This window comes from Monodon monoceros, unplaced genomic scaffold (genome assembly GCF_005190385.1).
Source record: "Monodon monoceros isolate NGI ecotype Baffin Bay Population unplaced genomic scaffold, NGI_Narwhal_1 Super_Scaffold_6, whole genome shotgun sequence".
Lineage (NCBI taxonomy): Eukaryota > Metazoa > Chordata > Mammalia > Artiodactyla > Monodontidae > Monodon > Monodon monoceros.
The window spans coordinates 3,275,455-3,287,844 of record NW_021703783.1 but is presented as its reverse complement, the minus strand read 5'-3'; the positions used below and the strand labels follow the sequence as shown (position 1 = coordinate 3,287,844).

The following is a 12,390-nucleotide window of genomic DNA, read 5'->3' as shown; positions in this document are numbered from 1 at the left end:
CTCACCATCGTCCCGGTACGGGACCCCCAGAGCACCCTGGTCCCTGGCCCATGTGTGGCCTGCGGCTCAGCCTTCCCTCCTAGCCTGTGCGCTCACCTGGTATCTTTCATAGATACTGAAAGACCCACGGAGAGAAAAACAGGGGTGCGGGTACCCAGAGAAGGGAAAAGAAAGCTGGGCCAGCAAAAATAAGAGGCGTCTGCTCAAGTGATTTGCCCCCAGATGCCAACTGACACTGCTGGGAACTGCTCACAGACAGAGAGATAAACGGGGAGATACATTCTGTGCTTCTGAGTTAGCCCTGCCTGGTGTGTGGTGCTTGCAATCTGGGAGCCTCAGCTTGTACAGAATCCATCTAGAACGTGAGATGCTTAGATGAAGACACCAGCTTATACCCAAGGTCACACACACTTGGAGGGAATCTCTCTAAATATACATGTTCATATATGTATAAATATATACGCACATACTTACTACAAATGTGTTTTGACTGCTTATATAGTCACATGGCATACACACACGTTTGTACATAAATACCGCATTAGGTTTGTATACACATGTGCACACATATATGCATACATAACTGTGTATGTGTGCGTATGGGGGGAAGCTCTGAGAACGTACAATTTGGGTACCTTGGGGAAGATGCAAGCACAGAACCAGCCCAGTGGAACACGAGGACATTTTAAAAACCCTCAGGGGAACCTCCCTGGCAGTCCGGTGGTTAAGACTCCACACTTCCACTGCCGGGGGCGTGGGTTCGATCCCTGCTCCGGGAACCGCATGCCATGCAGTGGGGCCATTGTAAAAACCCTCAGGAATTTGCCCCGCCCTCTGTGCTATCACAGCATCTTCACACAGAGACAGACACACACCGGCTGCCCCCTGCCCCCACCCCTTCTGCTTCTACTCTGGACCACAGGGTCCTGCGCTCTGAGACTTCTGAAAGGGCCTTCCCTGCCCGGGGGGAGGACAGCAGCTGGAGGGAGACACGCACACCCCTGCCTGACTCAAGCACGGGCCACGTGGAGCCCCTGGACAGGCACCAGGGACCGAGCGGTGTTTGGTTTTGGGGTTCCCTCAGCTCCTCTTCTCCCAGAGGAGACTCTAACCCTACTTTCCCTCTTTCACTGTTCCTTTCATAGCCGCCGCCCCGTCATCCCTCACACCAGAGCCACCCGTGGCAAAGGATGAAGGATCAAAAGTCTGCACTCGGCGGAAAACGCGTAAGACCCTCACGGAGAACATTAGAGGCCTAATACGTGGAGTAAACCACGTCCGTGAACAGAAATGCACGTTGAGAATACAATTTATATTCATGAATGCAAACACAAAGATGGCGATTCTCCCCAAGTTGATCAAGAGATTCAATGAAAGGACAATGAAAATACCACCAGGGCTGGGGGGTGGGGTTGATGGATTGATTTTTGGTGAAACTAGACAAACTGATTCCAAAACTTACACAAAAGAACAAAGGGCCGAGAACAGCCCAAGCATTCTTGAAAAGCATGAGATGAACGGACTTGCCCTACCACTTATGGAGACTTGTTATAAAGTGGCTGTAATTCAGACACTGTAGCACAGGGAAAGGTGCAAGGTACCCACCGGTGGGGGAGAAGGGGCCTGGCCAGCTGGGGGCGCTCAGACAGCTGATGTTACAAGGGGAGAGAGGAGTCGGAGCCCTGCTCACATCGCACGCAGATATACATTCCAGAGCGACGAAGCGCTTAAATATGAAAAGTAAAGCCTTCAGAAATAAATACAGGGACTCGTCTTTGATCATGCATTCATTCATTCACACCCTCATGAATATGAGCGTCTATTATGTTGTGACAAAAGCACTGTCCTATTACCAGGGACATAAAGATGTCCCTGAGATGTTATGTCAAATAATACATAAAAAGTACCATCTCACAAAGAAAAGAGACTGATAAGTTTGACTACATTAATTTAAAGAATTTGTTTATCAAAAGACCTCTGAAGAAAGTGAAAAGACAAGCTACAAACTGGAAGCTGTCAAGTGTGTTTGTGGTACACTTGGACAACGGATGAGTATCCAGAACAGAGGTAAAACTCCTAAAAATTAGGAAGAAAAAGCAAACAACTCTATAGGAAAATGGACGAAAACATCAAGCCGCATTCACAGAAGAGAAAAGAATGGCTGGTAAACCTATGAAAAGGGGTTGACTAATAATCAGAGAAATGCAAATTTAAAACATAACACAGCATTTTACACCCACCGTATTGGAGAATGCCCCAAACTTTCCATTTTCAATTGCCATTCCACTGGGGGAAATGTCAACTGATGTTTCCAGTTTGGAAAATAATCTGTCATTCTCCAATAAAGTGGAAATGCAAGTATTCTAAAACTCATCAATGCCAATCCTTGCTGTTTCCTAAAGCAGCTCTCCACGTGTGGTCCACGGACTGGCTCAACGCTGAGGAACTTTATAGCAATTTGACATGGCCAGAACATTCAAGTGCATGATCAACAAGCTCGGGGATGCAGTGGGGTCACCTCTGGCTGGAGCTGGGTACCGGTCACGCACAGCAGAGCCCTGTCCAAAGACTGAAAGGAAAGAGCTGCTCCTCCAGAGACACGTTCAGAAGCGAGGCCCTAGAGACGCTCTGGCATATGTGCACCAGGAGGCTTATTCAAGAACGTCTCCAGAAGCATGTTTGCAAAGAAGGAAATAACCCAAATGTCATCACCAGAAGAATACACTGCTGCACACACACATAACGGAATCCCGTGGAGCAGCAAAAATAAACGCACTATCATCACACATATCAACACGGATGAATCAATAAACGGAACGCTGAATTCCAAAACTTCAGAATGCTTCCAACTACCAAAAGCTTAAAAACAAGCCAAGCCAAACGATGTGGTGTTTAAGGATGCACCGTAAAGAAATACACTGAACACAAAACGTAAGGAGAATGGTTCTCTCTAGGCAGGATGCTGGGGCGGGACCAGGGAGGGCCACACAGAGGCTTCGTAGGTGCAGATGACGTTTCACTCCTTAAACCACATGGTGGGCACATGTTCGTTATATACATCTTTATATGAATTTAAATATGATATATTCTGCTATTTGAAAAAAGTTTTAAGCGACCATTTTTCTGGTTAGTAAAGTGACCTGGAAGCCCTAGTTGCCTGTCTTTTGTCAGCTCAGGTCACAGCCAAGCTGCCCAGCAGAGCCCAACCTGGAGTGTGCGCCGTGACCTGCTCTTGGAGCGCCCAGGGCAGAGGACCATGGGACTCTGCCATGTGACCACAGGCCCAGCCGGCCCGATTCATGGCACCAGGAACAAAGGGAGGCAGGGGAGGGTGTGGCCCAACGGAGAAGAGTGCAGTGTGGCAGGGCAGCTGCAGGCCCCAGCGTCCGAGACCCCGGCCCTCCCTCACTGCCTTCCACCCCATCTTCCGTTCCCACAGAGCCGCCTCCCCATTTCTACCACGTATCCCTGAGACCAGAGGACATGGTACTCACCCCAGCCTAACAAGACATCTGGAGCTCCGTCCAGGCTCCAAAGCCCCGCCCAGCACTGTCACGCCAGCCCTGGGCACCTGACTCACTGTGGGGGGCTCCCTGGGGGTCCATGCTGTCACTGCAACCACTGGTCACTGAGTCCGGCATGCCAGCATCCTGCTAAGAAGTGGACCTGTGTCATGCACACACCGCCTCACCTGGGCCCCTGGCAACAGCCCTGCAGGGCAGGGGATACTGTCACACGTGAGGAAGCCCAGGCACCGGGAGGGGTAGGAACGCTTCACAACGCAGGCCTCATTCCTGCGCGCTCCGAGTCAGTAGGTCGTAGGTCAAGGGGCACGGTGGCCTCTGCCCGTGTACACAGCTGCCTGGGTGATTCGAACCTACACCCTAGGGAAGAGCCCCGGAACGGATGGGAAGCTCCCTGAAGGCAGTCACCCCCGCACCAGCCACCTAACCCGGCCTCCTGCGTGGTAGTGAGCTGCCCACACTCGGAAGAGGATTTGAAACCCTGTGGCCTTCCCTTCCAGGGCCTTCCTGCAGCCTCTCAGGAGGCCTGCCAGGGCCCGAGGGAGGAGACGGCAGAACCCATCCAAATGGAAGCACAGACCGACCACGTTAAAAGAGAGTTCAGGCCCCCTGAGGTCCTGGGGCTGGGGGAGGAAGAGCTCCACCCTGAGCTGCTCACCCCTCCACGCGCCACTTGTAATGTCCCTGCCCCAATGCCCCCCTCCCCCCCCGCCCCGACTCCTGCTGGCAAATTAGCTTTCAAACGTGAGCAGCGACAAAGCTGGCTCAGAAGACTTAACTCTGCCCGGTGGGTTTGCCTCCGCCTCAGAGCTTGCTAATTGGAACCACGGAAGCAGGTACATGGCAGCCGAAGGGGAGCGGCCGGGCGTCTCCGTAAGCTGCATCAGCGACAGCGACAGCTTGCAGCCCGAGCGGCACCGCAAGACCTGTCTCAGGGGTCACCGCCCGAAAAGCAAAGCATCCCGTTCTGCAGAGCCCCGGTGACAAACCTAACGGCATCCCCAGCACCTCGTCCTCGGAACACAGGCCGAACTCACCAGGAAGCCGCCCTCGGCTGGCACCACCAGGCTGATACCGCCCTTTGTTTCCCTATGTTCGGCTCATTGCACACATGCAGGAGGCTCAGTCTGGATCACCCTTCTCCCCGGCCCGGAAGCCCATCCTCATCTATCCAGCAAACTCCTATCCATCCTTCCGAGTCCAGCTGTCACTGTCATCTCTGTTAAGCAGTATTAATTACTCTACTTAGAAGCTCGACTGAGCACTTACTGCCCGAAGTGTCACTACCTGTTTATGCACCTGACTGCTCCCAGGGACCTGGCTAACAGCAGGTGCTCGATAAACGCACCTAGCGCACACTAGCCACAGAGCACCCACTCAGCCCTTTCCGTAAGAAGAAACAGAAAAGACACAACTCACGAATTCTTTTTTCCAAACTCAGATGCTCCTAAAAGAAACAGGCTGTTTTTCCTCCCCTTTATTTCTGATGGACGCAAACATTTTAGAGGGAGCGAGACAGCCATCACACGGCGTGGGGGAAGGGAAGGACAGGTCAAGTCAGGCCCCCAGGACGGACGCTGAGTCCAGGCCTGCCGCCGCCCCGGCCCAGGGTGCTGCGGAGGGGGAGGGGGAGGGGGGCTCCGTGTTCTGGTGCCTGGGGGAGGACAGGCCAGGTGACCTCTCCATCCACGACTTCCTGGCCCGGGAAAGCTGATCTGCCCCGTGCGAGCCCAGTCAGCCGGTCCTCAGCGCTGCAGGCTCCTGCGCACGCAGCGGGCATTCAGGAAATACTTGTGGCATGAGTGAAGCGGCTCGATTGGGACCCTACGGCCCAGTGAGGCCCACAGCCCGCCGCCAAGTTCAGCCAAGGGCAGCCAGGCACACGGAGGCAGGGGAGGGGGAGGCCCCATCCTCCGCGGAGGCCGGGGGAGGAGGCCTGTGGCTTTTTCTGTGCTCCTCAGGACAGCGGGAGGGGGGGCAGGCCTGCGGCCCCTTCCCCACAGGGGTGACAGCACTCCCCTCGTTTCAGCGGAACTCTCTCTTCCCTGCCCTCCTCCTCCCCACCCCCTCTTGACTGACACCAATGCTGGCTCTGACATGATTTAAAAATAGATATCAAGACAAGGAAGTTTAATTTTTAATGCTTTGGAAAGGAAGCGAACACAGAGCCGGCATTCCCTCACGGCCACATTCCTGGGTCTCGGAGCATCAGCCCCCCTCCCCGAGCAGAGCCAGGCCTGACCCACCCCAAGGATCAGGCCCCACGTGTAGCCGCCCTCTGGGAGACGGCCGGAGCCTTTGGGAAGCCTCTACATACGCGGCTCTTGCTGCCCAGCTTGGCCTGTATCTCCTGTTGGGACTCTGTTCTGACCCCTCAGCCCACTCACGACTTCCGTTCCCAGACAGAAGGCAGCCCACAGGCTCAGGACACCCCAGGCCGCCCAGCCCAGATTGTACCAGACCCTATCCTGGGCTTCACGGACACAGGGCAGCTACAGCATCCACTGGCGGCCAAGCCAGTACCAAACGCGTGCCTCCAAGGTGGCTGGAGAGCCGTGACCAAGCTGCCCGCACCCAGAGGCAGAGTGAGTGGCCCGAGAGGGGCCAGGCCGCGAATGCCTGCCCCCACGTAGGGGAAGTTAATCAGGGTGCCCGCCTGACACCCGGTGCACGCAGCCCTGCGCCAGCCCTTCTCCTGCCCCAGCAGGCACCCTGAACGCTGCCTCCTTGGCTAATTGGCCTTTCTTAAGAGACCAATCCACAAGGAATAGACTTCCAGGTGAGGCCAGAATGTCACTGCTCTGCCAGCCATGATTTAAAGTGATGGGACAGCTCTCCTGGTGAACATGCAAAGTGACCGTTATTCTGAGTGGCAATTACACTAGCCACGCCAGCCCTGCTCCCAACCACTGCCCCCATCAGATAGGAGCCCAATTTGGGTTGGGAGGAGGTGGGATGGGATCACGATTTGCCGTCCCGAGAAAGGGACAAAGGCCCCCAGCACTCAGAGCTCGCCCCGATACTCAGAGTTGAAAGCTCTGAGCCTTTTGTGCCCTCCTGGAGGGGCTTAGCTTCGCTTAATCTCTGCCTGGAGTATTCCACCAGATGGTCCCGGGAGGACTGAGAGATGGGGCTGAGACGAGGAGAGATAGCTGGGGCGGCTGGATTGTTGGTGGACAGGCCCCTCAGCATGGGGAAACTTCTGTGCCAGCTCATTTCGCACCCACCTGGAAAGCCAGCATTCTCTTTGAGGATCCGGGTGGGGCGTGCACGGGCACAGAGGAGGTGGGCCTCATTCAGACAGGCTGACCTCTACCCCACCGTCTATGTCAGGCCCTCAGAAATGCTGCCCTGGGCGCCAACCTGGCTAGTACCAGCTGGCTCTAGGCAGCAGTGCCAGGGGCAGACCTGGATGCCGTCCCCTCCCCCCCACAGGCGCCCAGCAGCCTGCAAGGCACCTGCCCTTTCCTTCCTCGGAAGGAGGAGGGGTGGGGGAGGCCAGCGCACAGCTCCGCCTCCATCCTGCCCCCGGTGATGTCACCCGGGCCCCCGCCAACACCAATACCCTAGAAGCTCCACCCAGTGGCAAGGAGCCAGGCCCGCTCAGGCCTGCGAGGGGCTGCAGTGTGAGACAGCTGCACCTCTCCTGGCAGCAGGACTCCTCCCAGTGGGCTCCCGGGAGGCAGGCGGTGTGGCCACAGCGGTGGGTTTGGAGAACGACCAGGTAGGCTTCAGGATCTATGGGGAGATCTCAATCTATTGATTACAGGCCTCAGGTTCAACTCTAATGCCTCAGAAAAGCCTCCTTTTGGGCTCTGAGCCATGACACTAGAAAGTCATGGCTACATAATTCCTAACAATTGCTCTGGGTCCCAGAGGGCTTGGCGCTGACCCTCCTCGCACCCACCCTCTCACTCACGTCTGTCCTTGCCTCCCTGGTGCCCTGGGAAGCAGCAGGGGTCTCCAGAGGTCCTGCCTCACCAACACCACCACCCGCCTTCGCTCCTTCTCTTCCGAGTTGGCTCTTCCCTCCACTGCTCCTTCTATTTCAGGCCCAAGCACCTCCCGCAGGAAGCCTTTGCTGGACTGGGGTACAGCGACGCGCAAGCCCAAGTCCTGGCTACACCTGCTCGTCTACCTGCCAAGAAACGCAGTGGCCAACACTCACACACACAAGCATCCGTTTCTCTTCTGCTGCATTTTCCATCTCTCCTAAGGTCTAGGCCTTATTTCATCATCCCATACGCTACAAGCATGAAAGAACTGGGTCTTTGAGACTCAAAATTTTTCCCAGCTCATAGCATGTTGTGGGAATTCTGAAAATATTACGTAGCCAGCAAAGTCAGAGGCTAGAAGAAATCGAGTCCTTGCCGGGTAAGAGAGAGGGGGGTAGGCACTTTCTTATTAGGAAGAGTAAGTTCTCTCACTATAACCAAAAAGGAAGGCCATTCCACTGACCGGTTCATTATCCACCGGAAGAGAGAAAGTCGCTCGTCACCCCACAGCTAAGGCGCCAGGACAGCCTTCATCACTGGCAAGTTTGAGAACTAACTTCTCTTTCCTGTCAGGTGGGATTGGGAATCCCTACCACATGTGTGGGTTTACTGCGCTGACCCTCCCTTCATTCACTCACAAACACACAACCAGTGCCTTCCATGTGCAGGGCGCAGACCACAGCACTAGCTAGCGCGTGGGGAGGTCCCCAAACGCCCGGAGAAAAAAAAAGGCGGCACACGCAGTTATACCTACTCTGGCCAGCAGGGGGCGGGGTGGGGGCGGGGTGGGGGCGGGGTGGGGGCGGGGTGGGGGCGGGGAGGAGCGCGTCTGAGTGGGAGGTACTGGCCAGGGCACCGAGCATCCCAGGAGGGTCTTTCTAGTAAGAGTGGGGCGAGGCAGAAAGGCAGAAAGGTAGGCGGAGACTGTGAACAAGGACAGAGGGGGAAGCCGTGCACAATGAATGGGCAGCATTCATGGAAATCCGCAGGCCCCAGACAAACACACACCAGTGCTTGGCTGACACGGACGCTGGCAAACGAGCCAGAGGGCCAGGAGGACTTGTCCAGAGGCAGCCACAAGATCATTCTTGACATTCCAGTGGATCTGCCCCAATTTCCACAAAACCCTCACCACAGGACAGGTAACATCTTACCAGCAGTGGCCCAGACCCAGACCTGGGGAAATCCTACTCAAAAGATCTCAGACCAGGCTCCTCGGAAGAAAAGGGAAGGGGGCTCCCTCCCCAGAGAGAAGGTAAGGAGGCAGGACGTCCCATAACTAAGGAGGCGAGGCTGTGAGGGGGACCATCATGACCACCCCCCACATTGGACTGGAAAGGAAACCCAGTCCTTAGGGATAAAGTGATTTGCCCAAGGTCACACAAAGAGCTAATGCGGAGCCAAGGCCAGAGCCCCGTCTTCCTCCAGCCCAGACCTGAGCTCTCCCCTTCCCAGGGAAAAGTCACCCACCCATACACACCCATGAACGTTTTTCAGTTAAAGTGGGTCAGTTCACACAAGCACTGAACGCCAAAGCACGCCGCACGCAGCCCCCCCGCACTGGGTGACTCTCCTGCCCCCATGCTCCTCCTGGACCATGGGCAGTGGACAGCCTCCACAGGGGAGGAGGACAGCCCTGGGGCAGGGCCAAACATCTGTGCTGACTGCGTCTGGGCTCCAGAGAAGAAAGGCAGAGGCAGAAGTTGGGATGACGGAAGAGTTAGATACGCATTTAAGAAGTTTTCCAATTCGCCTAGTATTTCTCGTGCACAGGGGCACACAGGGGCAGAATAACAGGGGACTGAGCACAGTTCCGAGCTGCCCCACCCACCGGCACCTTCTCTGGAACCTCCTCTCTCACCAGGGATGGGGCACTCCCTTTGTCCCATGGCGGGAGCACATGGCCAGCCCGCTCCCTGCCCAGAGTCCACTGCAATCCCTCAAGAGCAGCTGCCGCCACCCGACGGCAGCATCCCTCCCACACCCTCCCTCTCCACACAAGCCCTACCTCGGGGGCAGAGCTGCAGGCCAGCGAGCGGGCCCCTCGGCCTGGGATAGGGGCTCCTTCTCCTTTTCCTGGGATTCACTGAAAGGATCAGGAGGGCGTGACCTCTGCCACTCCCCCCATCTCACGCCCATAAAGTGCCGCAGGCTGTGTTCGTGCATGTTCAGGAGGAATACAAGAAGAAACTCGGAAAACCGTCCGCACTTCTGCTTGAATTCAACTCAAGGTCACAGCTGCTAAAAATTCCGACACCACACCTATTTCTACACATTACCCAGTTGGGGGCACGGGTTTCTTACAGGGGGAGAAGGTGGCGGCAAACTTCAGCAGCCTCCCAGGAGTAGAACAAGTCTCTCCTGGAAGACAGGCAAGTTGCAGCCTCCATTCAGCCACCAAGGAGAGAGAAGGGAAGAGAAAGATGAATGAAAGTGGGGGCGGGGGGGGGCGGGGGCCGGGGGAACGGTTTTTTAAAACCCACTTACCGCTGTGCAGAGAGCAGAGCAATGCAGCTCTGAAGGGGAAGAGGGTATCGTGCTTAAGCAAAGAAGAGAGGAGACCAAGGAGAGATACTGGGAAGGACTTACCCAGAATATCAGATTGAAGAGGAACATCGTGTACTTCAAGCAGCAGAGGCAGCCTCTGGCCATGTTGCACTTCTTAAATTCTAGGAGGAGAACAAAGGACAGGTCCAGGTAAAACACCACGTACTTGCTGCCTTTGGGCGCATTGTACTTGTCGGTCTTCACGCCAGCCTCGGCGCGGCTCTGGCCGCGGGAGCCCGCGGTGCCGTAGAAGGCGCCGGCCGTGAAGCCGCGGCCGAACGGGCGGCCCGAGGTGGACGGCTTGGCAAAGTCCGAGTCCTTGCTGTCCAAAGATGGACTCCGGTGGATCGAAGAATCCTCGCTACTCGACTTCTCCATGCTCGCGTCGCTCCCGGGGGGCGCGGGGGGCGGGGGTCATCGCTCCCGAAGTGGCACGGAGGGGGCGCCCGAGTCGGGCGCGGGCTGCGGGCGGGTCGGAGGAGCCTCGCACGCCGTCGCTCAGTCCCGGGGCGCACTGCCGGCCGGACCCCGCGCTGGGGGTGCCGGCGCCCCGCTTCTCGCCGGCCGGCCCGGGAGGGCTCTGCGGCGCGGCGCGGCGCGGCTCCACGCGCGCTCCCCGGGTACCGGCTGGCCTGCGTAACTTAAGAGTCTTTGGGGAGGCAGCGATTTGCTTGCTCGTTCCCGAGCGTCGGCTCGCCTCCCGGGCGCACCGCAGCTCCACGCGAGGCACCCGGGCGCCCGGCTCCGGGCTCCCCGGCACCCCTCTCCCCGTCCCAGCCCGGCCCGGCCCGGTCACTTTGCGGGCGCCCGCCTCCTCTCGCCCCGCGACTTCGCGGAGCTGCCCCCGGCCTTGGGCTGCCCGACCGCGCGGCGGGCAGTGCCGAGGGATCCGCCGCAGCTTCAACCGCTGGGCTACCCCTGCGAAATCCCGGCCTGACTCCCGACTCCGAAATCTCCGGAGCCCCCTCCCCGGCCCTCGGCCCCGCCCCCTGGTTTGCATTCGGCCAATGAACGCGAGGACTGCGGGGGGCAGCCTCCCTCCCGGATGACACCACAGCTTTAATGGGATTAGCGTTCTGCCTGGTGCCTACACCAGTGCGCCGCGAGCCTCGCTAAATGTCAAGGGCTCCGGAGCCCGGGTGAACCAGAACCTTCATCGCAAGGTGCTGCCTCTTTCCGGGGAGAGAAGGGGGCGGGAGGGGAGGGGAATGTCTGGAGGTACCACGACCCAAGGAAACCTCCCCAGAGGAAAATGCTGGGGAAGACTGGAGGGGAAAGAAGCGCGGCCGCTGTCCAGCTGGCCGCCGCCCCCTGTGCCCACGGGGCCTGTCCGACCCGGGCACAAGGTCTGCCGGCTACACACACACAGGCGCGCGTGTCTGCACACGTGGGTCAGGCTAGGGCGCACGGGGAGCTGGGACCGCAGGGGAGGCGCGAGGTGTGGGAAAGGCCCTCGCGACCCGCGCCGCCCGCCCCGCCCCCTCCGCGCACGCGCGCACGCGGCTCCGGAGGCTCCTGCAGCTGCGCAAGCCCCCCCCCAACTCCTGACCTGCGTTCCGGTCGGGACCCCCCCACCCGGCTGAGAAGAGTAGGTGGCCCAGGTAAGGTCCTGCCTTGCCCCGCGAATCCTGCCTTGCCAAGGGTGGTGTCGGAGTGCGCTGGGATACCGGCGCTCCGGCAGGGCTGGTCAGGGCACAGCACCAAGAATGCTCTCGCTAGGAGCTTGGGGGCATCCAGAAGGAGCCCTTCATCCTACCATGAAACACCACCTGCGTCCCGGGCTTGTGCAGAGGTCTGCGCTGCCCAGTTGGCAAATAAAGAAGACCAGAAGACAGGTGGGGGGCGGCACCTCTGCCACCAGCAAGAGGGTGCTGAGAGCCCCAGAGCAGGGCCACGTCTCCCCTGGCCCTGCATCCCACACCTAACAGCGCGCTCGGCCGCCGGGAGGCGCTGGGCAGAGCGGCTGGATGGTGTGAGTGTGAAAATGTCCTCCCGGGATCCCATCAGACGTTTACTCCACACCTGCTCTGTGCTGAGCGCACCAGGCCCTGGGGAAACAGGTATGAGGTGTGCTGCTCCCTGGCCTTCAGATTCAGATACACAAGATCTAGCCAGGAAGACAGAAGGACATTAATCACCAAGGCCATGGGCAGGAACAGAGCTACCACATCCGCTCTGGCCGAGGGGGACACTCATTCCGACCAGACCCTTGTCACAGACCTTCTGCGGGGACCAGACCCTTGTCGCAGACCTTCTGCGGGGACCAGACCCTTGTCGCAGACCTTCTGCGGGGACCAGACCCTTGTCGCAGACCTTCTGCGGGG

General features: G+C 57.9%; 1 protein-coding gene across 3 annotated transcripts in view; it reads right to left on the bottom strand.

Annotated features, from left to right (window-relative positions):
- TSPAN9 (tetraspanin 9) overlaps positions 1–12,390 on the bottom strand; it is a 181,906-nt gene that overhangs the window by 66,599 nt on the left and 102,917 nt on the right. For 2 of the 3 annotated variants that reach the window (XM_029206405.1, XM_029206404.1), the window contains one exon: positions 10,109–10,188. In XM_029206405.1, coding sequence (XP_029062238.1) covers positions 10,109–10,171 — 63 coding nt within the window. In that variant the 5' untranslated portion in view covers positions 10,172–10,188. Of the gene's footprint in view, positions 1–10,108; positions 10,445–12,390 lie in introns of those variants that run through there. The other variant, XM_029206403.1, reaches the window with a different exon arrangement.